This window comes from Cervus canadensis, chromosome 21, assembly GCF_019320065.1.
Source record: "Cervus canadensis isolate Bull #8, Minnesota chromosome 21, ASM1932006v1, whole genome shotgun sequence".
NCBI lineage: Eukaryota > Metazoa > Chordata > Mammalia > Artiodactyla > Cervidae > Cervus > Cervus canadensis.
The window spans coordinates 19,684,249-19,708,635 of NC_057406.1; the positions used below are offsets into that span (position 1 = coordinate 19,684,249).

The 24,387-nt window shown below is 34.6% G+C and overlaps 1 protein-coding gene across 4 annotated transcripts; it reads left to right on the top strand.

Annotated features, from left to right (window-relative positions):
- Positions 1 to 2,765: 2,765 nt before the first annotated feature.
- On the top strand, positions 2,766 to 15,779 carry LOC122423856 (natural killer cells antigen CD94-like). 4 transcript variants are annotated; one of them, XM_043441296.1, is made up of 8 exons: positions 2,766 to 2,926; positions 4,620 to 4,715; positions 5,845 to 5,874; positions 7,271 to 7,369; positions 7,870 to 7,941; positions 8,544 to 8,698; positions 9,598 to 9,725; positions 15,507 to 15,779. In XM_043441296.1, the coding sequence occupies exons 2-8, from the start codon at positions 4,622 to 4,624 to the stop codon at positions 15,631 to 15,633; spliced, it is 705 nt and encodes a 234-aa protein (XP_043297231.1). In that variant the 5' UTR covers positions 2,766 to 2,926; positions 4,620 to 4,621; the 3' UTR covers positions 15,634 to 15,779. The 4 variants fall into 4 exon arrangements, with proteins under 4 accessions (XP_043297231.1, XP_043297234.1, XP_043297233.1 ...); XM_043441299.1 differs by lacking the exon at positions 7,271 to 7,369; XM_043441298.1 differs by lacking the exon at positions 5,845 to 5,874.
- The last annotated feature ends 8,608 nt before the right edge of the window (positions 15,780 to 24,387 follow it).

Here is a 24,387-nt window from a genome sequence, read left to right on the forward strand (position 1 = left end):
ATTCACAGGGGAAATGTTCTAAGACCCTCAGTGGATGCTTGAAATAGAAGATAGTATCAAGTTTTATATAAACTACTTTCCTCTATACTAAAACAAAACAAAACAAAACAAAAAGAATAGGTAGTATATATAGCATGGATAGTGTAAATGTTGGACAAATGAATGATCACATCAGAATGGCCAACATCGTCATCATCAAAAAGTCTACAAATAATAAGTGCTGGTGTGGAGCAAAGGGAACCCTCTGGCACTGTTAATGAGAATGTAAATTGGTGCAGCTACTATAGAAAGCAGTTTGGAGGTTTCTTAAAAACCTAAAGATAGAGCTACCATATAATCTAGTAAATCCACTACTGGGTATATATATGAGAAAAATGAAAAGTGTAACTTAAAATAATACATGCATCCCAATGTTCATAGCACCATTATTTATAGTCGCCAAGACAGAACCAACCTGAGTGTCTGTCAATAGACAACTGGATTAGGAAGATGTGGCAATATATGAATATACTCAGCCATTAAAAGAATAAATAATGCCATTTGTTTCAATGTGGATGGACCTAGAGAATAGTATGTTTAGTGAAATAAGTTAGACAGAGAAAGACAAATGCTGTATGATATCACTTATATGTGTATTATAAAAAATAATACAAATGAATCTATATACAAAACAGAAACAGATTTATAGACGTAGAAAACAAATTTTGGTTACCAAAGGGGAAAGGGAGGTGAGGAAGGACAATTTAGGAGTACGGAGTTAACAGATGCAAACTATATAAAATAGGTAAACAACAAGAATTCACTGTATAACATAGGGAATTATATCCAATATCTTGTAATAACCTATACTGGAATAAACACTGCAAAAAAAATCCCCCAAACAAATCACTTTGCTGTATGCCTGAAACTAACAAATTGTAAATCAACTATACTTCAATTAAAAAAAAAATTAGCATCCTGTTTCTATTCACTTTGAATGAAACAAATGCTTCTTACCAAATTTAGCAACTTATTTCTTCATGAAATGGTTCCCTACTTCTTGTATTTTATTAGATTCCAGAGTTCTGAAAGAAATTGAGTTGGAAAAATTTTGCCAGTTTTGTCATTGATTTAGTGAAATGTCAATGTTTTGAAGTTTCTCATCCTGCCATTTTCCTCTCTAAACACATCAATGGAACAAATATTATTTATTACCTATATACTAATAAATATGCCACAGAAATATGTTTTTGTACTCTTAAGAAATGCACGGTAACTTTCTTATAATATAATTTATCCCAGTATACTATGTGTAGACATTTTAAATTTCCCCTTTGAATTATAAATTCCCATTCTCTGAGCAATAGAAAATGTTTCCCTTTTTTGGCTTATTTTCATTGAATTAATTTCCAATGGAGGAATTCTGACTAAGAGAGAGTAAATTTTAAATACAATTTTCAAATATTGGTCTGCTAGCATTTAATACCTGAATAGCAGAAGTTATTTCTATTTAAACCATGTTTGCAAGTGAGATTAATTGAAGATTATTATTATATCTTATTATAGTAGAGTTTTAGAGAGTATAGTATAGTATCTTATTATAGTAGAGTTTTCCTTCTTCCTTTTATCTTAATTGATTAGTAATTTTGATTAACACTAAAAGTCTGTGAATGTTCTATGTTCTCTGTCTTCCCATATATTACAGAATTGGATTCTCAAGACATGATTACTTATAGTTATTATTTGTAGGTTTTAGTATATGTATATATTTCACTCCCTGTTTACCTTCAATAATAAATTTAAAATTAAATAAAGATTTAAATAGTTGAGGGGGTCAAATACGCTTTTTCCTTTGAAATTTATTTTATCATTTTTTAGTGATAAAGTTGTCCTGCTTTCTTGGATTTATTTGATACTTTATTATATTTTCCTTTTTTTCTATATTATATCCAGTTACAAAGGGGTTATTACCCCTATTTCCACATATTATTTATTTATCCAAATATATATATATCTTTTCTTTTTACTTAGTGTCTTGAACTATGTTCATTTTTCTGAGGGTGATGAAGAATGACCCAAGATTAACTAAATAAAAATCTTTGAAAATGTTAACATTGCAAAATGAATATAAAATTTAAACTAACCTAAGCTAAAATAATGCTAGAATTGTCCAAATGTCTTAAGTGTTTTCTATTCCACAAAGAGTAAAATTATTTTGAGAAAATGAATTTTATATAAATGTGAATATTTCATTGATTAGTATTTGTAGTTTTGTTTTTTAGTGACTATAGCTGATTAAAATTATTTGGGAATTAATAACCCACTAATAATAAATGCTGAGAACTGTGAAAATTGTGCATGCACCATCTAGTGATGAAAAATAGTACTTACCCTACAATGGAAAGAGTTCACAAAGAGACATCACAAGTGTCTATAAATAATAGTTCCAAAATAGCATGTAAAATGTAAATATAAAATGAATGTGAAATGTAATCAAGTCCACTGGAAACAATTAAAAGCACTTGAAGCTACTTTTTAAAAAAAACAATAAATGATGTATTCAAGTATGTCTGTGACAAAGCAAGGGTTGAGTAAAACTGGTCTTTAGTGAAAATATGTTAGGTATCTTGTGTAATTCAAGGTAAGATTGATGACATGCCCAATCTAGAGATGATGCAGAGCTAAAGTGAGCAGCAGTAAAACAGTTTCCTGTGTGGCTACATCCAGAGCACTCTTACTCTTGAATTCTGCTCTCACCTGACAGAGTGTCTCATACAACAGGCAAAGGCATTATTAGCCTGTGTATTTCTTTTCTTGGCTTATTTTCTGGGCTCTTGATGATCAAAATTCTTAAGTTCAAACTGCTGTGATAAAAGATAAGATTGCTTCTTCCGAGGATATATACACATACTCTGCAAAAGTTCAGACGCTGTCTTCTAAAAATCAGGTATTTGCTAATTTCGCAGATTTCTATTGTTTCTCATGTATTTTTGGAATTTTGAGGGAATTTGGATCAAAGAAACTGAAGTTATAGATGCAAAGAAAACTTGTATATCAATATGCAGATATGTTTTAAAAATAATAATATAATTTTATATGATTATATATAATTTTCAATCATATATATACATTTATATATCTCTATAAATATCATTTGGGAGGAGAGGAAATAAAAGTATGAGTGACAGAGTGGGAAAAGAGAACAGAGAAGAAAGGAAGAGAGAAAGAATTGAAGAAAAGAGTGATGCTAGAAGAGAACTCAGATGAGTTGGAATAAAGAAGTGATTCTAATTATTATCTATTTTTAGTAATTTCACTGATACTATTTGATATGGCATTATTATTATCACTGATACTATTTATTTAATTTGACATTTTATGATACCTTGACATTATTAACTGGTATAAATTTGAGGTTTAAAGAAAATAAATGAAGAAATATAAAATTCCACCAGGGTAAAGCATAATTAGACATAATTAAGCTATGCATAAATTGGATATATTATCCTTCAGTAAGGGCATAAAAAATTTTCACACAGATTCCTATCAAATTTTATAAAATGTTTAATCATGAAAAATATTTTTCAAATTTTCTCAAATTAAAGTTTAATACACAAACCGTTACTTTTTATACTTCATATAGAAATCTAATAAACAATTACAGCAGTAACAAGGTTAATAAGATGTATCAAGAAATTCATCATACATTGTGGAGACGTTAATGAAAGATAAGATAAGGTAAAAGGAGATAACTAATTGGATGGTGACAAACAAAAAGTAATGAGAAAAATTGGAAAAAGAGATGAATTGTTATTGGAGGATCTGGAAATTTTATTAAAGGTGGTAGAATTTGATCTACAGATTCATTATGAGCAAATAGAGGAGGAAAATGTACTTGAGAAGGAAGAATTTGAGCAAAACATTGAAATTGGAGAAGTGCTTGTCATATGTTGAGAAAGAACAGACATGTCAGTGGAATTATGGGGAAAATGAAAATAGATTGATTTGAAAAAGATGAGACTAGAAAGAAAGCAGGAACAGGTGAAATTGTGAAAGAATGGAAGTGCCAAGCTATAAGGATAAATTTCAGTCGAAAGAATTCAGTAAAGCCATCAGATCATCTTTTGCATTTTCACTTATAAATAAATGATATTAACAGATTTGCAATTGTGAATAGACAATATTTAAAAGGCCAAAAGTAATATACCATAGCAACTGCTTTGCATGTGTGCTCAGTCGCTCAGCTGTGTCCAACTCTTTGTGACCCTATGAACTACAGCCCCCCAGGATCCTCTGTCCAGGGGATTGTCCCAGCAAGAAGACTGTAGTGGGTTGCCGTTTCATCCTCCAAAGGCTCTTCCTGACCCAGGGATTGGACCTGCTTCTCCTGCATTGGCAGGTGGATTCTTTAGCACGGAGCCACTTGAGAAGTCCTACCAACTCATTAAGTAACCGTTAAAAATTAAAATTTCTTCATTCTTAAAATATTTTCATATTTGTAATTGTATTCTAATCAATCACTGGTTATTCAAATTCATTCCCAATATCATTTTATTCAATACCAATTTTACTTATGGATTTCACAATTTACATGAATTTAAAATGTATTTTTTTTCATTTCTTGTATCTCTGCCTTTCAGTAATGAGTGAAGAAGTTGTAACTTACTCCGATTTGCTATTTCAACCATCATCTCAGCCACAGAGGAGCCAAAGACTTGAAACTACCAAGAAAAAAGGTCTTTCGTGTTTTCTACTTAAAAAATATACAGAATTATTCATTATCAGGCTCATATGCACATACACATGATCTAAACTTTTTTTCTCTTACTAAACAAGGAAAATAAGTGCTTTTGAGGGAAGATTATATTTTGCCCATGAGAGTCATAACTGTAACTATGTTGTAAACATTATATCAGCATTTTTAGAATGAGTGAAATGTTTGAGGATCGAGATACGTTGTTTATAATTTTCTGTCATTTAAGATATCAACACTATCTAGTAGGATATTTGGAAAATAGAGAAGTGAGAAAATGAAGAGATAATTTCATTATTCTAACACAGTTGCTGTGAATTAGGGACTATTTTTCTTGTTTTCCTGGTTTGTGTATTTGCTGGCCTTGTGAGTTCAGTGTATACTTTTGCCAAGTAACATGCTTCTTGATACACAAACACCGATGTTATTAATTTACTAGTGTATGTGATTATATGGTGTTCACTGATATATCTTCCTATCATTTAAAATTTTCTTTCATTTGTACTTTTCCTGTTGCTAATTTGCAGTCCTCATATGTTTTAAATCAATATGTGGAATGATTAGAAGTGAGCTGTATATCAGTGTGCTAATTCTATTTTGTCTTACATCAAATGGATATTCAGTACTTTGGCTAAGATGTAGTATTTTAACGAGGACCTCAATTGATTACTTTCCAGTTTTTTAGATTGCTAATTATTACAATACGGTTTATGATATACAGATTCACCATGCAGTTAATGAAGAAGTATTTTTAAACTTTGCTTAATATATTGTTAACAAATTTTTAAAGACCCCTTAATACCTAATACACTCTGCTTGTTATAGATTCAGAAGTTATTTTCTTTTTAAAATTCTGATGAACAATTCATTGTACCAGTGGCTGTACTTCTTAGATTTGTATGGGAAAATCTACTGGTTTGGGAAAACTTTATTAATGATATTGTTAATTGTTATGTATGTGCATAAGTATGTATGAAATGACATACTTCACCACAGTTCATATTTTACCATGGATCAACCAGAATGACTTAGAGCCATTATCTTGTCTTGTAAGTTTATTTTTACCTAACAAAGCTTCTTAGATTTTCACTGTCTATAAAATTCTTTCACAGATGCAAATCAATTACCAAAAACTCCACAAGGTATGTTTCATGCTTATACCCAATATAAAAATATAAAGAGAGACATGATGGTTAAATGTTCCAGAGATTAGAGTATGTAATTGATGGAAATCCACTTTTAGCTGAAAAGACCAAAACCTTTCCTTCTCCTGATGACAACAGGTGGATTTTCTGTCCTTCCTCTGTGGCATGTATCGTGTATTGGTGGATTTTATGTGTGAGGAAGTTTCTTCTCTCTGCCGCAGCTAAGGTCCTCTGCTTTGTACAACTTCAGGATATTGGGAAGAAGCTGGTTTTCTGTCTCTTCTCTAGAAGCAGATGGCTTTTGCCTACTGTCAATGCAGGGTACATGGTACAGGCTTGTTGTTGAGTTTCAGTCGGTAAATTGTGTCTGATTCTTTGCCACCCCATGGGCTGCAGCTCGCGAGGTTTCCCTGTCCTTCACTACCTTCTGGAGCATGCTCAAACTCATGTGTATTGAGTTGGTGATGCCATCCAACCATCTCATCCTCTGTTGTACGCTTCTCCTCCTGCCTTTAGCCTTTCTGAGCATCAGGGTCTTTTCCAATGTGTCTGCTCTTTGCATCAGGTGGCCAAAGTATTGAAACTTCAGCTTCATCATCAGTCCTTCCAATGAATATTCAGTGTTGATTTCCTTTAGAATTGATTGGTTTGATCGCCTTGCTGTTCAAGGGACTCTCAAAAGTCTTCTCTGATATCACGATTTGAAACCATCAATTCTTTGTCCTTCAGCCTTCTTTGTGGTCCAACTCTCATATCCACACATGACTACTGGAAAAACCATAGCTTTGACTAGAAGGACCTTTGTTGGCAAAGTAATGCCTCTGCTTTTTAATACACTGTCTAGGTTTGTCATAGCTTTACAGGTTTCTCAGGGGGTTAGATAAGGTGGTCAGGTATTCCTATCTCTAAGAATTTTCTACAGTTTGTTGTGATTCAAACAGTCAAAGCTTTATTGTAGTCAATGAAGCAGAGTAGATGTTTTTCTGGAACTCCTTTGCTTTTTCTATGATAAAACAGACATTGGCAGTTTGATCCCTGATTCCTCTGCTTTGAAGTCTGCTTTTAGCCTTGAAGATTTGTTGAAATACTTCACTCTCATGTGGCTGGCACTTTTCCTCCTATGCTTTGCCAAAGGTGAAGTAGAGTTTGCGTGCTGTCTTCCCATAGAGTCGGGGCTTTATCTCTTTAGAATTCAGACCACCTGATCACTTTATCAATTCAGCTGCCTCATTCCCTCAATATGAGTTATGATTTTGTAGATTACCTTCCTTTTCTCTATTTTTAGGATGTGAGCTACCTTGCTGTAGAGTTTACTGCACCTAGAACAGAAGCAGAACTATGAATAAACATTTAGAGTTGATGTTACAAGATGTATTCATCTCTCTCTTTATAGATCACCCTACTCCACTTTCTTCATGGAAATATGTTGCTGTGTTTCTGTGGATCATTTGCATGGGGCTTCTTCTGTCTGTTGGATACTTGGTCATTGAGTGTAAGTCAAAATATGAAATACAAGTTTACTTTTCCATTATTCACATAGTGAAATATGTTGAAGATAATACATTATTTTGATCAGTTCTATTTCTTAAAGTAAATATTCTCTGCACAGAACTTAAATTAATTTCCTAGAGACATATAAAAATGTTGTCCATTTTTAAGCATATCAAGAACATTACATACTGCCTTACTATTTGTTCTCATGTTTCCTTTACCAGAAATACCTTTAAAAATTTCTTCTCTGTGAAAAAGCTTTCTTAACACTGTTATCAGAACAATATTTCTTTCTTCTTTGAATTATGGCTGTGTGAACTTGTATATGTACTATAATTTGATTTTTTATGATTATGACTTTATTACATTTAAGTTCTTTGAAGTAGATGATGCTTCATTCATCATTTTTGTAGCTCTGAATTCAGCACAATGTTTTACCTATAGGAATGTGTGAAATTTTTCTTTTTGAGTTTAAAACTGACCTTTCTGAGTTCTCTTCAGTGAATAAGAAGCCATTTCAACCAGAAGGATGTCCAGGAAATAATTCCTCCAACAAGGAAGCAAATAAAACAGGTAATTTTGGATGAGTTCCTGAGTCATAATTTTATTTGCAGGAGATAAGAGACAATTAACTATTTTGTTTAATGCATGTAACTGGATACATGAAAATATATATGTCAAATCTATTAAGACTCAAATGATGATGGCACTATTAAGTGACAACTTGAAGTTAAATAAAATATTTCCACAAGGCATCATCATTTTGGGGCATATCTATATGATTTCATATATGTATTTCTTATTGTCTTATTTTTGAAACTTACAGTTTTTTAAAGATAATTATATGCATATTTTATTCTCATGTGAAAATAAAGAAAGAATATTATGTTGATAATTTTTACAGTCATATACACTGGATAGGTTTCCTGACACATTTCTAATTTTGTCATTAAAAATTATTTCCTAATATACAGCTTATGACTCTTAAAGACCAAAATGTTTTCAATGAAGTGAGTTATTAACTTAAGATAAATTTAACACTAAATTTAAGTGCACACAGCCTATAATGTAAACATCAAAAAGGGTTTTTGTTTGTAGATTGTAGATTTGCTATGTCAACTTACAGATGTGATCTGCACTGATGGAAATCATTCAGTTATATTTTAAATTTTTAGTAGTTTGGAAATACCCTACTTGTTCAAACAACTGGCATCAGTATGGAGAAAACTGCTACTATTTTTCAAGAGACATTATTCCTTGGAAGGAATGTCGCCGTTTTTGCACTGATTTACATTCTGGATTTCTTAAGTTGAATACTGAAGAAGAGATGGTAAGGACAAGATTTTGTTTTATAAATTTTGGCATCAGAAAAATTATGGATGACAGCAATCGCTCAAGTTTTATTTTCTTCTGAATTACTTTCCATAGTGTAGTCACCAAAATCTCTGCAATTTGTAATTTTGAATGTGTACTTCAATAAAACCTGAGTGGTTTTCCCCTAGCACTTGGAGAAAAGTCTAAGTAGAATGTAAATAAGATCACTTGTAGTCTGATTTCTGCTGATTTCTCTATCTCTTCTGTTGTTAGGGACTCTCTATCTCACTGTTCTAAGGAAAGTGTGCCATGGTCTCCAACTGTATTGAGGTTATTTAAATAGATCATGGTCCCCTTATGCTCTTTTATGTCCTTGTTCTGTTTACCTGTGACAAATTGTATTTCTTCTACCTCCTATCCCAAACTATCATCTCTCAGTTAATACATCTTGTTTTAAGATTTTAGCTTACTAGACGATCCAGTTGGAAAATATCCTTAGTTCACTAAAATCTGTTAAAATTCCCTGTTAATTTTTCTCCTTCAATCCTGTATTTCTGATCTTGTACCATGTGTCACTACTATTTATTACATAAGTCAATGAATACTATTCATTTTTTCAGTGCCTAATTTGAGCAACTACAGTTTTAAGATTTTATGCTTACTTTTACAACCCATAACTTAAGAAAATGACTAGAATAAAATGTGTCCCGAAAAAATTACTCAGTGAATACACGAGTTATTAGCTCTAAGCATCCAGCCTATGGCTGAAGAATTTAGGGTTAATCTCTCCAGATTCTTTCAATATCAAGAACAGAGAATCCAAAGAGAAGTAAAATGTACATATTTAAACTATTATATTCCTCTTTTGCAAGAAAAGTTCCACTTTTTGATTCACTTTCCTCTTCCTCTCTGCAGAATTTTATAACAAAATTGTCAAAAATGCAATGCGGTTTGCAAGAAGAAAAGTTTCCAATTAGCTTACACTACAGCAATAAACAACTGAACTGGGTTTGGCTAGATGATACAAAACTTACCCTGGACAAGTAAGTCTCTTGCTGTTTTAAAATTTCAGTACAGAACAATATTATTTCCTTCCAAATAGAAATATTTAATGTGGATGTGGGTAACATTTATAACAGATGCACCTGTAAGAAATCAATACGTAAAAGACAGGAAAGATGGAAAGCAAGGAGTAAAATACTTAGTAAAATACTAAATACTATACTAAGTTAAATATGTCCCTTTCAAAGCTCATTGAAATTGCTTATTGAAGTATAACTATTTTGCCTTTTAATAAAAGGTAATTGAATAAATAAACTTGCATAAGGTTACAAAGTAAGTATATTTCAGATTTGTCATTTTAATTTCAGTGTAGTTTGTCTGACTGCAATACATGTGCATGTATTGAAATTTTCTTAAAATGTGCTCTCCAATTCTCTAGGACTCACCTAGCATACTTTGTCTAGTTTGCTGTCATAAAAAAATCACTACAAACTGGGTGGCTTAATGCACAGAAATTTATTCTCTCAAGCAGAGGGAACAGAGGTTTGAAATCAAGCTCTTGGTAGGGTTGATTCCTTTCTGGAAAGATCCTTTGTTTGAAGGAGCTTGCTAAACTTTTCCAGAGAGAAATCTAACTGTTGTTGATGATTAAAAACAATTTTTTGTTCTTTATACACTGTGGAACTTGTTTATAAAAATGTTATTGTATAAAGGAAATACAGTAAACTTCCATGAAAATATAAGATATTCTGCCAATGTTTGTCATCATTTAAAGACAAGCCAGCCCTTTGTATCTGCGGGTTCTGAATTCTCAAGTTCAAGCAACCATGTAGACACAGAGGACTGACTGGGATTTGAGTATCTGTAGACTATGGTATCTTGGGGATCCTCATAGAATCTCCCCACCCCCACATCCTGGATACAAAGAGACAACTGTCTATACCCCCAACTTCCTTTGCTCCTTCTCTGCATCTCTCTGTGTATGTTGCTCTCACATAAGGATATTCTTATTGGATTTAGGGTACAATCCAATATGGTTTCATCATGACACTAGTCTTCTTTGTTTTCAATTTTCAACTTATTTATTTTAAAAAAAATTTAAATTTATTTATTTTTAATTGAAGGATAACTGCTGTACAGAATTTTGTTGTTTTCTGTCAAACATCAACATGAATCAGTCATAGGTACATATGTCCCCTCCCTCTTAAACCTCCTTCCCATCTCCCTCCCCACCCCTCCCCTCTAGGTTGATACAGAGACCCTGTTTGAGTTCCTTGAGACATACAGCAAATTCCCTTGGGCTATCTATTTTACATAATGTAAAGTAAGTTTCCATGGTACTCTTTCCATACATCTCACCCTCTCCTCCCCTTTCCCCATGTCCATGTCTCTTCTTTATGTCTGACCTGCAAATAGATTCTTCAGTACCATCTTTCTAGATTCTGTATAATTGTGTTACTATACAATATTTATCTTTCTCTTTCTGACTTACTACACTCTGTATAAAAGGCTCTAGGTTCATCCACCTCATTAGAATGGACTCAAATGCATTTGTTTTTATGGCAGAGTAATATACCATTGTGTATATGTACCACAACTTCTTTATCCATTCATCTGTTGATGGACATCTAGGTTGCTTCCATGTTCTAGCTATTGTAAATAGTCCTGCGGTGGACATTGGGGTACATGTATCTTTCTCAATTTTGCTTTCCTCAGGGTATATGCCTAGGAGTGGGAAGGCAGGGTCATATGTTGGTTTTATATCTAGTTTTATAAGGAATCGCCATACCGCCTTCCATAGTGGCTGTATCAATTTACATTCCCACCAACAGGGCAAGAGCATTCCCTTTTCTTCACACCCTCTCCAGGATTTATTGTTTGTAGACTTTTTGATGATGGCCATTCTGAACAGTGTAAGGTGATATCTCATTGTGGTTTTGATCTGCATTTCTATAATAAGCGATGTTTAGCATCTTTTCATGTGTTTGTTAGCCATTTATATGTTTTCTTTGGAGAAATGTCTGTTTAGGTCTTTTCCCCACTTTTTGATTGGGTTGTTTTCTATCTGGTATTGAGTTGTATAAGTTGCTTGTATACTTTGAAAATTAATCATTTGTCAGTTGTTCCATTTGCTATTATTTTCTCCCATTTTGAGGGTTGTCTTTTCACTTTGTTTATAATTTCTTTTTGTGTGCCAAAGCTTTTAAGTTTAATCAGGTTCCACCTGTTTACTTCTGTTTTTGTTTCCATTGTTCTAGAAGGTGGGTGGGTCATAGAGGATTTTTCTTTAATTTATGTCATCGAGTGTTCTGCCTAAGTTTTCCTCTAACAATTTTATAGTTTCTGGTCTTACATTTAGGCCTTTAATCCATTTTGAATATGCAAAAATCCCCAACAAATTCTAGTACCAGATCCAACAACACATTAAAAAGATCATACACCATAAGCAAGTTGGGTTTATCCCAGGGATGCAAGGATTCTTCAATATACATAAATCAGTCAATGTGATATACCATATTAACAAATTAAAAGATAAAAACCAAATGATAATCTCAATAGATGCAGAAAAAGCCTTTGACAAAATTCAACACCCATTTATGATTAAAACTCTTCAGAAAATTGGCACAGAAGGAACCTACCTCAATGTAGTAAAGACCATATATGATAAGCTCACAGAAAACATTACACTCAATGGTGAAAAACTGTAAGCATTCTCCCTAAGATCAGGCCTAAGACAAGGGTGTCCACTCTCACTGCTATTATTCAACTTAGTTTTGGAAGTCCTAGCTATAGCAATCAGAGAAGAAAAAGAAATAAAAGGAATCCACATCAGAAAAGAAGAAGCAAAGCTTTCACTGTTTGCAGGTGACGTGATACCATACATAGGAAGCCCTAAAGATACTATCAGAAAATTATTAGAGCTAATCAGTGAATTTAGAAAAGTCACAGGATACAAACTCAATACACAGAAATCACTTGCAATACTATATACTAACAATAAAAGTCAGAAAAAGAAATGAAGGAATCAATCCCATTCACCATTGCAGCAAAAAGAATTAAATATCTTGTAATAAACCTACCTAAGGATAGACAGGGAGGCCTGGTATGCTGTAATTCATGAGGTCACAAAGAGTTGGACATGATTGAGTGACTGAACTGAACTGAACTGAAGGAGACAAAAGAACTGTATACAGAAAATTATAAGACACTGATGATATAAATCAAAGATGACATAAATAGATGGAGAGATATTCCATGTTCCTGGGTAGGAAGAATAAATATTGTGAAAATGACTATACTGACAAATGCAATATACAGATTCGGTGTGATCCCTATCAACTTACCAATGGTATCTTTCACAGAACTAGAACAAAAAATTTCTCAATTCATATAGAAACATGAAAGACCCCGAATAAGCAAAGCAGTCTTGAGAAAGAAGAATGAAGCTGGAGGAAGCAACCTTCCTGACTTCAGATTACACTACAAAGCTACAGTCCTCAAGACAGTATAATACTGGCACAAAAACAGAAATATAGACCAATAGAACAAGATAGAAAGCCCAGAAATATATCCATGCACCTATGGGTACCTTATTTTTGACAAAGGAGGCAAGAATATACAATGGGGCAAAGATGGCCTTTTCAATAAGTGGTGCTGGGAAAACTGGATAGCTACATGCAAAAGAATGAAATTAAAACACTTCCTAATACCATACACAGAGATAAACTCAAAATGGATTAAAGACCTAGATGTAAATGTGTTTATTTTATTTTATTTTATTTTATTTTTTGTGTTTATTTTTTAATTGAAGGGAATTTGCTTTAGAGAATTGTGTTGGTTTCTGCCAAATATCAACATGAATCAATCATAGGTATACAAATGTCCCCTCCCTCTTGAACCTCCCTCCCATCTCCCTCCCCTACCCACACCTGTATATATTTAAAGAACCCCAGTTTGAGTTCCCTGAGTCATACAACAAATTCCCATTCGCTATCTATTTTACATATGGTAGTGTCAGTTTCCATGGTACTGTCTACATACATTCTACTCTCTCCTTTCTCCCTGCCTCCCCGTGCCCATAAGTCTGTTCTCTATGTCTGTGACCTCATGTCACTAATCTTAATTGCATCTACAAAGAAGTTATTCCCAATTAAGGACACATTTTGAAGTTCTGGGTGGGCTTGAATTTTATTCGTGAGTTCTACGCAAACTTTGACTAGGCTGGTGGCTGAGATGGTAAAGAATCTTCCTGCAAGGCAGGAGATCTGGATTCAATTCCTGGGTCTGGAAGATCCCCTGGAGAAGGAAATGGCAAATCACTCCAGTATTCTTGCCTGAAGAATCCCATGGACAGAGTAGCCTGGAAGGCTACAGTGCATGGGTTCACAAAGAGTCAGACATGATTGAGTGACTAATACTTGTTCAACCTACTACCTACATTCAAAAAAGGATTTATAGACCTCAATTCCCATGATTTTATTAGGGTATCTGGAAGTGGAGGTATAAAATGTATCCTAGTGCACATACACAATGTGTGTAAAAACCAGTTTAGCAAGACCATGGGAAATACTGAACTGCCAGTACTCTTGTTCCCCAGTTTTAAGCTCCATGGTTTAAAATATAGTGAGTAATTGATAGTGCAGACTCTTAAGTGTCTTGGGTTTATGTTTTGATCTCCACTACCATCATAGTCTTTTATCCAAACATTCTGTTTGGTTTCTATTCCATTTTCTATAAGATGTGATGAAAAATAGAACCCACTTCATAGAGTATTGTGAAAATACAGTAATTGATACATTTAAGCATGTGAGAAGTATATGGTTCATTAAGAAAATAAAGTTCTCTCTCCTTCCTCCTCCTCCTTACTCTCCTACCCCAAATCTTAACAGTAAATTAATGTCAAATAAAATTTTAAATAGATGAATCTAATTTAAAAATGTGATTTCAGGATGTCTGTGGTGGTCCAGTAGTTAAGACTCTGTGCTTACACTGCAGGGCATATGGGTTTGATCCCTGGTTGGGGAACTAAGCTGTGTGCTATGTAGCATGCCTAAAATTAAAAAAAGTAACAATTAAAAGTAAATAAAATAAAATCTAAATTAAAATATGATTTCTACCTTAAAATATTATGACTAAAATATGCAAGATGTTTTCCAGTATATCCACTCTTAGCAGACATGATTTTCTAACATAATTTGTGTTAAATTAAGATTTTGGATTTACTTAAAATTCTGAGTGATTACGTACTCATTTCTAATTGCTGCACTTGTAGGAAATGCATGCCCCCTTTTCTGGAATTATATGATATATTTCTTTAAATGTTTATAAATTGCTCTGATTCTCATTGACATATCTAAATATTTAATCTTTTAAAACTATTTTCTGGACTTATTAGTAAACAGGAACTTTATCTTTACTCTGGGGTAAATTTTCCCAGGAGAGAATGAATTGATATTAATGATTCATGACAATTATATATATATATATTATATATATATATTATATTATTGTATATATAATAAAATGTTTATAAAAACACTAATGTATAAACAAAATATAGTAGACCCCTGTGAGAATGGAAGATACTTTGAAATTGTTTGAGGTCATAGAGACGAAAGCCAGAATTGAAGGCATTGTTAACATCCCAATTCTAGATTTAATATGAAATTTCAGATGACAAAATATTCATTATTTTATTATTAGAGAACTGGGAAAATGATGTTTCTACTTCTTTTTTATAAATATGTCAAAATACGAATTTAAAAAGTACAACTGATACATGAAATAATTTCAGAACTTAATGGAAAGTATTTTTTTTCTAGGCTTCAACTTCCAGGACATGAGAATGCTAATAATAAATGTGCACACATAAAATACGGCCAGATAATTGCTGAAGATTGCCATAGTAGTGGTTATTGTATCTGTAAGAAGACAATATATTCAGATTAGATAAAGTGCCTGAGATTTTCCAGTGAGATGACTTCAACTATGTAAAAATGTGTTTAGCTAAAAATAGATGTCTTAATCATTGAAGTCTATATCTTATTCTTTAACTTTAATCCATAATTTGTAACAGGATTAATACAATAAACAGTATTTTAGTAACACTGGATAATTGTTGTTTAATTGTTAAGTTGTGTTTGACTCTTTTGTGACCCCATGGACTGTAGCCTGCCAGGCTCCTCTGTCCATGGAAATTCCCAGGCAAGAATACTGGAGTGGGCTGCCATTTCCTTCTCCAGGGATCTTCCTGACCCACAAGTCAGACTCATGTCTCCTGCATTCCAAGCAGATTCTTTACCACTGAGCCACAGGGAAAGCTCAACATTGGATAGTGTAGAGAAAATAAAGAACATGAGGGAACATTATTGAGATAGAAGTATGAAGGAAATTCCTCTATTACTGGGACAGTGATACTAAATCAAGTTTTATTCAGGTTTACACAGGTCTTCCAGTACTTTCAAAATAAATTTTATCACTTTAGCCTCATGCTTTTAATTTTTAAAAAAATTTTTTATGCTTTTTATTTTTTACAAAACACAATTTTTTCTTTGCCTTATTATGGTCATCTATCAGAGAAATAAATAGTTAAGTAAGAAGACCTTGATGCTGGGAAAGATTGAGGGTAAGAGGAGAAAGGGAAGACAGAGGTTGAGATGGTTGGATGGCATCACCGACTTAATGGACATGGGTTTGGGTGACTCTGGGAGTTGATGATGGACAGGGAGGCCTGACATGCTGTCATTCATTGGGTCACAAATAGCTGGACACTGAACTGAAGAAGATAAAATTGTCTCATAAAATGAGTCTCAAAGAAAAATTGCATTTTTGATAAGCTAGAAAATAATGATTTAAAAGTGGTCATAGAGAGCCAGGAGATGTTAAAACTTTGTTAGCCACAAAAATTATCAATACAATGAATGAAAATGGATAGTCTCAGCTGGAGTAGAATAAATAGTACTTATTTCATTCATAAACAAGAATTTTTTTCCTGTCACTGGTCAGGCACTGAGTTTTAAAGACTGGAGATCCACATTTGTACAAATCAAAGAACTATGTCTACTTTCACAGAGCTTTCAAAATAAAAGAAAGGACAGACATTAGTAAAATTATCACATTGGTAGATGCATAATATAAAATAAGTGCTTAGAATGGGGGAAAAGATAGTGAAAAAGGGAAAAAGTAGTTGTCAGATTATAACAAAGAATTTGATCTAGACTGAGAATTTAGTGAAGAACTTCCTGATATGGAGAGCTGAGAAATTAATAATTTTATTAAAAGAAAAGAGAAAGGATCTGGCAGTTAAGAGTATTTCAGAGACAAAAGGAGAAGGCAACGGCACCCCACTCCAGTGTTCTTGCCTGGAAAATTCCATGGACGGAGGAGCCTGGTAGGCTGCAATCCATGGGGTCGCAAAGAGTCAGACACGACTGAGCGACTCCACTTTCACTTTCACTTTCATGCATTGGAGAAGGCAGTGGCAACCCACTCCAGTGTCCTTGCCTGGAGAATCCCAGGGACGGGGGAGCCTGGTGGGCTGCCATCTATGGGGTCGCACACAGTCGGACACGACTGAAGCGACTTAGCAGCAGCAGCAGAGACAAAAAAGAAACAACCAAACAGCAGGTGGAATGAAGATCAGGGTGACTGAATCCCAGAGATGGAAGGGGAAAACAGTTTGATATAATCCTAGAGGAGGGAAAAAAACCAGAAAACACAAATCTTTGAAAACTGTGAGAAATTCTTGACTTCTTCAGGGTATTTTCAATCTTTAAACTCACCCAAGATTTGAGAGCCTACTGTATAGCACAAGGAACTCTATTCAATGCTCTGTGGTAATCTAAATGGGAAGGAAGTCCAAAAAAGAGGGGATATATATTTATGTTTAGCTGAATCAATTTTTTTTGTACAGAAGAAACCAACACAACATTGTAAAGCAACTCTACTCCAATAAAAATTGATTTTTTAAAAAAGATAGAACAGAGAATCTAAAACCATACACAACCACGAACAAGGTTGCTAAAACCGCCAGATGACATAGGGCCACAGACAAAAAATATTAGATACCTAAGGAGCACAGTTCCTCAAAAAATATAGCAAAATAAAATTTCTAGTTCAAAGAAGTATAGCAGCACAAATTTAATAATAATTTTAAAATGGTTATTTTAGGAAAGCCTCAGTGAAATGAAGGAGGATATGGTAATATAAAACAGAGACTCAAAATGCACATTTCTGCTTCCAATATAATGTAGATTAAAAAAGTCAAAACAGGGAAGGAAAGACTCTAAAATTTTTTTAAAATACATTTTTAGGGTTTTAAAGGTCTATAGAAGAATTGCTGTGCTTAGTCGCTCAGTTGTGTCTGACACTTTGCAACCCCATGGACTGTAGCCCACCAGGTTCTTCTGTCCATGGGGATTCTCCAGGCAAGAATACTAGAGTGGGTTGCCATGCCCTCCTCCAGGGGATCTTCCCAACCCAGGGATAGAACCCAGGTCTCCCACATTAAATTAGTTTAAATTCCAGAATAGGGAGCATTAGTTATCAATCTGCCATTGTTGCTTCTGTTTGTGTGTGTGTGTGTGTGTGTGTGAATCAGATCTTGGCCAAAGCAGACAGCCTATGACCGAAGAAAGAGAAACTGACAAGCTTTCAGTGGTTACATAGACTAGAATAACAATAGTAGAGATTTGAAGGTCCTCAAATTGTCACCTTTCCCACAAGCCGTTTGTTCAAGACTGAGATAAAACTGAGAGAAGACTTTGAAACAAAGTCAAAAGCTTCTGAGGGGAAAAAAAAGAGAAACCTCCCAAAGTTTTCCTGCTGTTGAGGAAGCAAAGACTAACCAGAAGAAAGAGTTATCAACAAACAAAAAACAGTATATAGAAGCCATGGATGAAATAGTGCACCAAGATTGGAGACCTGCACCAAGGTCACACCTGTGACAATGAGTCTGGGAATAGCTAAAAAGCCAGTTAAAAAGCACGAGTGTGTCCTTTAGTAGAAGGAAGGCATGGCTTCAGGACAAAAAAAAAAAAATGAAGTGGAGATTTTACTGTTTAAAAGTGGGGAGGAGATGACGAAGCTGAAGAATAGTAGACTCTTAAACATTTATTTTATGTATTTATTTATTTTTGGTCGTACTGAGTCTTCACTGATGCACACAGGCTTTCTCTAGTTGCAGAGAGTGGGGGCTGTTGTCTAGTTGCAGCGCACTGACTTCTCAGTGTGGGAGCTTCTCTTGTGGTGGAGCAGACTTTAGGCACACAAGCTTCAGTGGTTGTAGCTTGCAGGCTCTAGAGCCTGGGCTCAATAGCTGTGGTGCACAGGCTCAGCTGCTCCATGGCATGTGGAATCTTCCTGAACCAGGGATCAAACCCATGTCCCCTGCATTGGCAGGGGGATTCCTATCCACTGCACCACCAGGGAAGTCCAAGAATAGTAGGATCTTACATACCTGACTGGTAAGACCCTCAAGATATCTGCCAAACTTTGATGCTGTGTGTAGTAAGATGGGAAGTAATTAAAATGAAAATAAGTCAAGAGAAGAACTGACTTTCTCATAGATCACAGAGATAAAATAACTGTGAAAATGAAAGCTTTAGTCACTTAGTCGTGCCTGACTCTCTGGGACCCCATGGACTGTATCTCACCAGGTTCCTCTGTCCATGGGATTCTCCAGGAAGGAATACTGGAGTGGGTTGCCATTCCCATCTTTAGGGCATCTTCCCAACACAGGGATTGAACCAGGTTTTACAGGCAGATTCTTTACCACCTGAGCCACCAGGGAAGCCCACAACTATAGTGGTACTCAAACTTAATCCCTCTAATTGCCTAATTAAAGTGACACATTCCCACCCTATCCACTTTAAAGAAAATTAAAAGATGAGTCACTTTATGGTGAAAGATAACTTCATCTGGACCAGTATGATTCTTTTATACATGGTATTTGACATACAATCAAAAAATCATAAGACTTCCAAAAAGGTAGGAAAATAGTATCAATAATCAAGAACAATCTATACACACACACACACACACACACACACAAGTCATATACATAAACAGTTCATAAGTGGTGTTACAAGACTAGAAATTTAAATAATTTTATACTGGATAGGAGCCAGTAGCCAAGTCACTCAGTCATGTACAGTCCATAGAATTCTCTAGTCTTCTCCAAGGGATCGTCCCAATCCAGTGATCAAACCCAGGTCCCCACATTGCAAGTGGATTATTTACCAGCTGAGCCACAAGGCAAGCCCTTACTATGATAAATGTGTTAAAAAATTATGAAAAAAAATAGACAAGAATAGATGTAATTAAGATGTGTTAAGAACATCACCAGAAAATTTTTTGTCTCCAAAAACAACCTAATGGACTTTTGAAAGCTATTATATCTGAAAGTAAAAACTCAGGGGATAAATTAAAGATCAGATTGAAATGGAAAGTACAGTATTGGTGAACTCAAAGACTGGTCAATATAAAAACACACAAACTCAAGCATAGAGACAAAATGAAGTAGAAAAAGAAAAACAGGTCGATAGAAGAATAAAACATGTCAGATACTCAACAAGACAAATTTATATAGAACCAGAGTCATGAGGCAAGAGTAGAAAAAGAATGGAACCAGTAACACCCCCTCGGCCCCCATCGTCCCAGCAAAACAAAACGTAGCCCACTCAGGTCAGTATAAACAAAAGCAAAACCATACCAAGGCACAAGTGCTAAGTTCTTCAGCCATGTCTGACTCTTTGTGAACATGGACTGCTGCCCACCAACCTGTCCATGGGATTCTCCAGGCAAGAATACTGGAGTGGTTGCAATGCCCTCCTCCAGGGGATTTTCGGGCCCCGGGGATGGAACCTGTATTTCTTGCGACTCCTGCATTGCAGGCTGGTTGTTTACCCCTGAGCCTCCAGGGAAGCCCACCACAAGGCATGCTGTGGTCAAAATGCTGACAACAAAGATGGAGAGAAAAATACCGATAATAACCGGAGAAAGAGAACATCAGTAATCCAAGTAGTTGACAGAAATAATGGAAGGCAGAATTTAATGCTATTTCACTTTGAAAATGACAAAAAAAATAGAAACCTACCAAAATAATATTCCATATCCAGTAAAAATATCTTTCAAAGATTAAGGTAAAATAAAAATATTTAAGGAAAATCAATTTTTGGCAATTCATCAATAGCAGCAGGTCTGATAGTAATGGAGGTGATAAGAAATGAAGGCTGATGCATATATGTGCAGTGTTCAGATTTACTGATATATTAGATGTGGTGTGAAAGGGAAAGAGGGACTTCACGGATGATTGCAGGAGTGTTTTGTTTGTTTCCTTTAGCTTTGCATTTTGACACAAAAAAACCTGAAAAAGTATATGCACACACTTACATATATATCCTTTATCCAGACTACTTCTATGTTAAAATATTATCATATTTGTTCTCTCTCTTCCCCTCTTAGATCATTCCCCAGCCCCCCTCCTCAATATTTGCCTTTGTCCAAGAAATCTGGAAGATTATTTTTCAAAATTTTTTTATAAGTGGATTGAAGCTGCTTTCTTTTGGAAGGTATTAGTATTGTTAGTAGGCAGACCATTATTCACCTTGAACACTTTAAATACATTTTTGAATACAATACTCTTGGGCTTCGCTGTCAGGCAGACTTTGAGCTATAAACTAAAAAAGAGGGCTGATTTGTGATTACAAATGCTCAATGGAGACTTTTGCTTTCTCTTTTCATCAGAGGTCAAAACTAGTGCAGGGAAGACAAAACTTGGCCTCTATCTATCCTTGGTTTTCACGTGGGTCTCTTGAATCAAACACTGGCTAACAAGAGAAAAAGTTTACTAACACACGCAGTGCACATCACTTGGGGGAAACCTAAATGGAAGAGTAGTGAGGACTTAGAAGCGCAGGTTATGTAGCATCACAAAGGACAAGAAATTTGTAGAGCGATATTAGAACAAAAATAAACAATTTTAAGCTCCCCAGGGCAGCAAACTGTGGGAAGGTAAATATCTGGGAAGAAAGTAAAGAAATAAGATTTAATATTTGTCTTGTGCTGTCAGTGGGCGAAAGGGTCTGTTTCCAGTCAAATGAGAGTTTATAGCCTGACTTTACATGGAAAAAAAGAAGGGTAGAGAGACCTTGTTTTCTGTATTAGCTGTTTCTCTTTGTTTTTTGTTTTGTTTAGGTGATAAAAGGAAACCACCAACAGTTTTTTTTTTTTGTCTCACAGGTTTTATTGAGATATACTTGATACATAATGTTCTATACATTTAAGGTGTACAATATGATGCTTTACACACATATGTTATGAAATGAGTACTACAATAAGCTTCGGAAACACATGTATCACTCCATAGAATCACCAAATTTGTTGTTGTTGTTGTTATGGTGTGAAAATATTTCAGATTTACTCTCTTAGCAACCAACTTGTATAGCAAATCCCCAGAACTTATTCATCTTATATACTTGTTATTTTACTTTTTAAAAATTAATTTTATTAGAGTATGGTTACTTTATAATGTGGTGTTAGTTCCTACTGGACAGCAAAATGAATCAGCCACACATGTACCTAAATCCGCTTCCTTTTAGACTTCCTTCCCATCAGGTCACCACAGTACTAAGTTCCCTGTGCTATACAGCATGGTCTCATTAGTTACCTGTTTTATACAAATTCATCTTATAATTGGAAATTTGTACATGTGACCAACATCTTCCCATTTTCCCTCCCCCTAGGCCTTGGCAACCATGATTCAACTCTTCGCTTCTATGAATTTGGCTTTTTTAGATTCCACATAGAACTGAGATCATACAGTGTTTGCCTGTGTCTGGTTTATGCCAGGTTCACTGATGTTGTTGCAGATGACAAGGTTTCCTTCCTCTTTATACCTGAAAAGTGTTCCCTTGTTTATGTATCACACTTTTTTTTATGCACTCATTTGTTTGATGGTTGACAGACACTTGGGTTGTGTCCATGTCTTGGTGTTTTGAATAACCATGCTATGAAAATAGGGTGCAGATATATTTGAGGTAGTGATTTCAAGTTACTTCTTAATTATTTTTAGCTCAAAATGCTTTTCATCTCAAAGAGGTATATTTTGGGGTGACATATTCTGATTTGCTTCACTAGCAATGATCCTTGTTACTATTTCCTGAAGTACAACTTTTATTTTTTATTCAGTATATGAAATTGGGCTTCTCTGGCGGCTCGTGGTAAAGAACTTGCCTGCCGATGCAGGAGATGTAAGAAACACGGGTTTGATCCCTGGGTCAGAAAGATCCCCTGAAAAGAAAATGGCAACCCATTCCAGTATTCTTGCTTGGGAAATCCCATGGACAGAGGAGCATGGCAGGCTACAGTCCATGGGGTTGCAAAAGAGTTGGAAATTATTTATTGACTAAACAACAACAACAATATGAGATTGTAGCCTTTGAAGGTCCCAGGTTTAGAAAGAAAACTTGTATTTAATCCTTTAATTAGGTGGCCCCTGAACTTTATTGCTTGTTTCCAGTGCTTCATCACAACCATCAAAACAGAAAGTAAGGTTCCCCAAGATTATTAAAAACCCTCAGAATGAAAGTAAGTTTCTGTAGTTGATTTGCTCTCAGGGTTTTCATTTTCACTAAATTCTGAGTTTCCACAGTGTTTTTACCATTGTTTGTTTAGCAGTGCTTTCTCTAAACTGTATACACTATATCATAAAACTTCTTTGTTGTTAGTTTCAGTGAAACTTAATAATTTCCCCTCCTTAGTTCCAGAAACAGAAGCCAAGCCCAATTTAAGTTTCTTAATTTCTCCAAAGCAAACATATGTGCTTTTTTGCATGCTTTTTATGACTTAAAAATTTAATAATAAAATCTTAAGGCAAACATGACTGAATGTTGGTGGTGGTTTAGTCACTAAGTCTTGTCGTACTCTTGTGACCCCATGGACTGTAGCTAGCCAGGATCCTTTGCCCACGAGATTCTCCAGGTAAGAATACTGGAGTGGGTTGCCATTTCCTTAATTCTGGGTGGTGCCTATTATACAAATTCAGGCAATAATTTAAAAACTTAAGTTGAACTAAGACATTCCTCAGCCCTTGATTGGCTGGGTAGAAAATAGTTTTCTTCATGGTATTTTATACTAATTTCCACCTAAATATGCTGTTCAACCCACTTCTTAATGCCCTTCATAAAACACACAAAGAATAAATGCCCTGAGAATAGAGAATAAAATGCAAAGTTATTACTAGTTGTTACTCTGCTTCTCTCTCCACCACATCTTATGTTCCTCGTCTTCTCTATCATTCTATTTCCACCAAACCGGCTTTCCCTAGTCACAGACTCTTCTAACATCTGCATGTTTGCATGTAGCATTTCATTTGCCAAGAATTCTGGTACCCTAAATGATTTGCCCAGACAACGTCTAGTCATTCTACAGGTTTCAACTCAGGCATAGAGTTCTTTTTCCCTAGAAGCCTTGTAAATCTTCTTCAAATTCAACTATTTGTTTTCTAAGTTTTGTGGCAATTAATGCCATATTCTTATTGCAAGGAATAATTCAACTTTTGCCAAACATTTCGTATGCTTTATTAAATTTGTAGAGGAATTTTGAAGATTTGAGGGTGTATTTATTGATTTTTCAACTTTCACTTTGAAAATTTCAAGTATAGAATATTAAATGAAATCTCATATAATCTCCACCAAGCTTTAA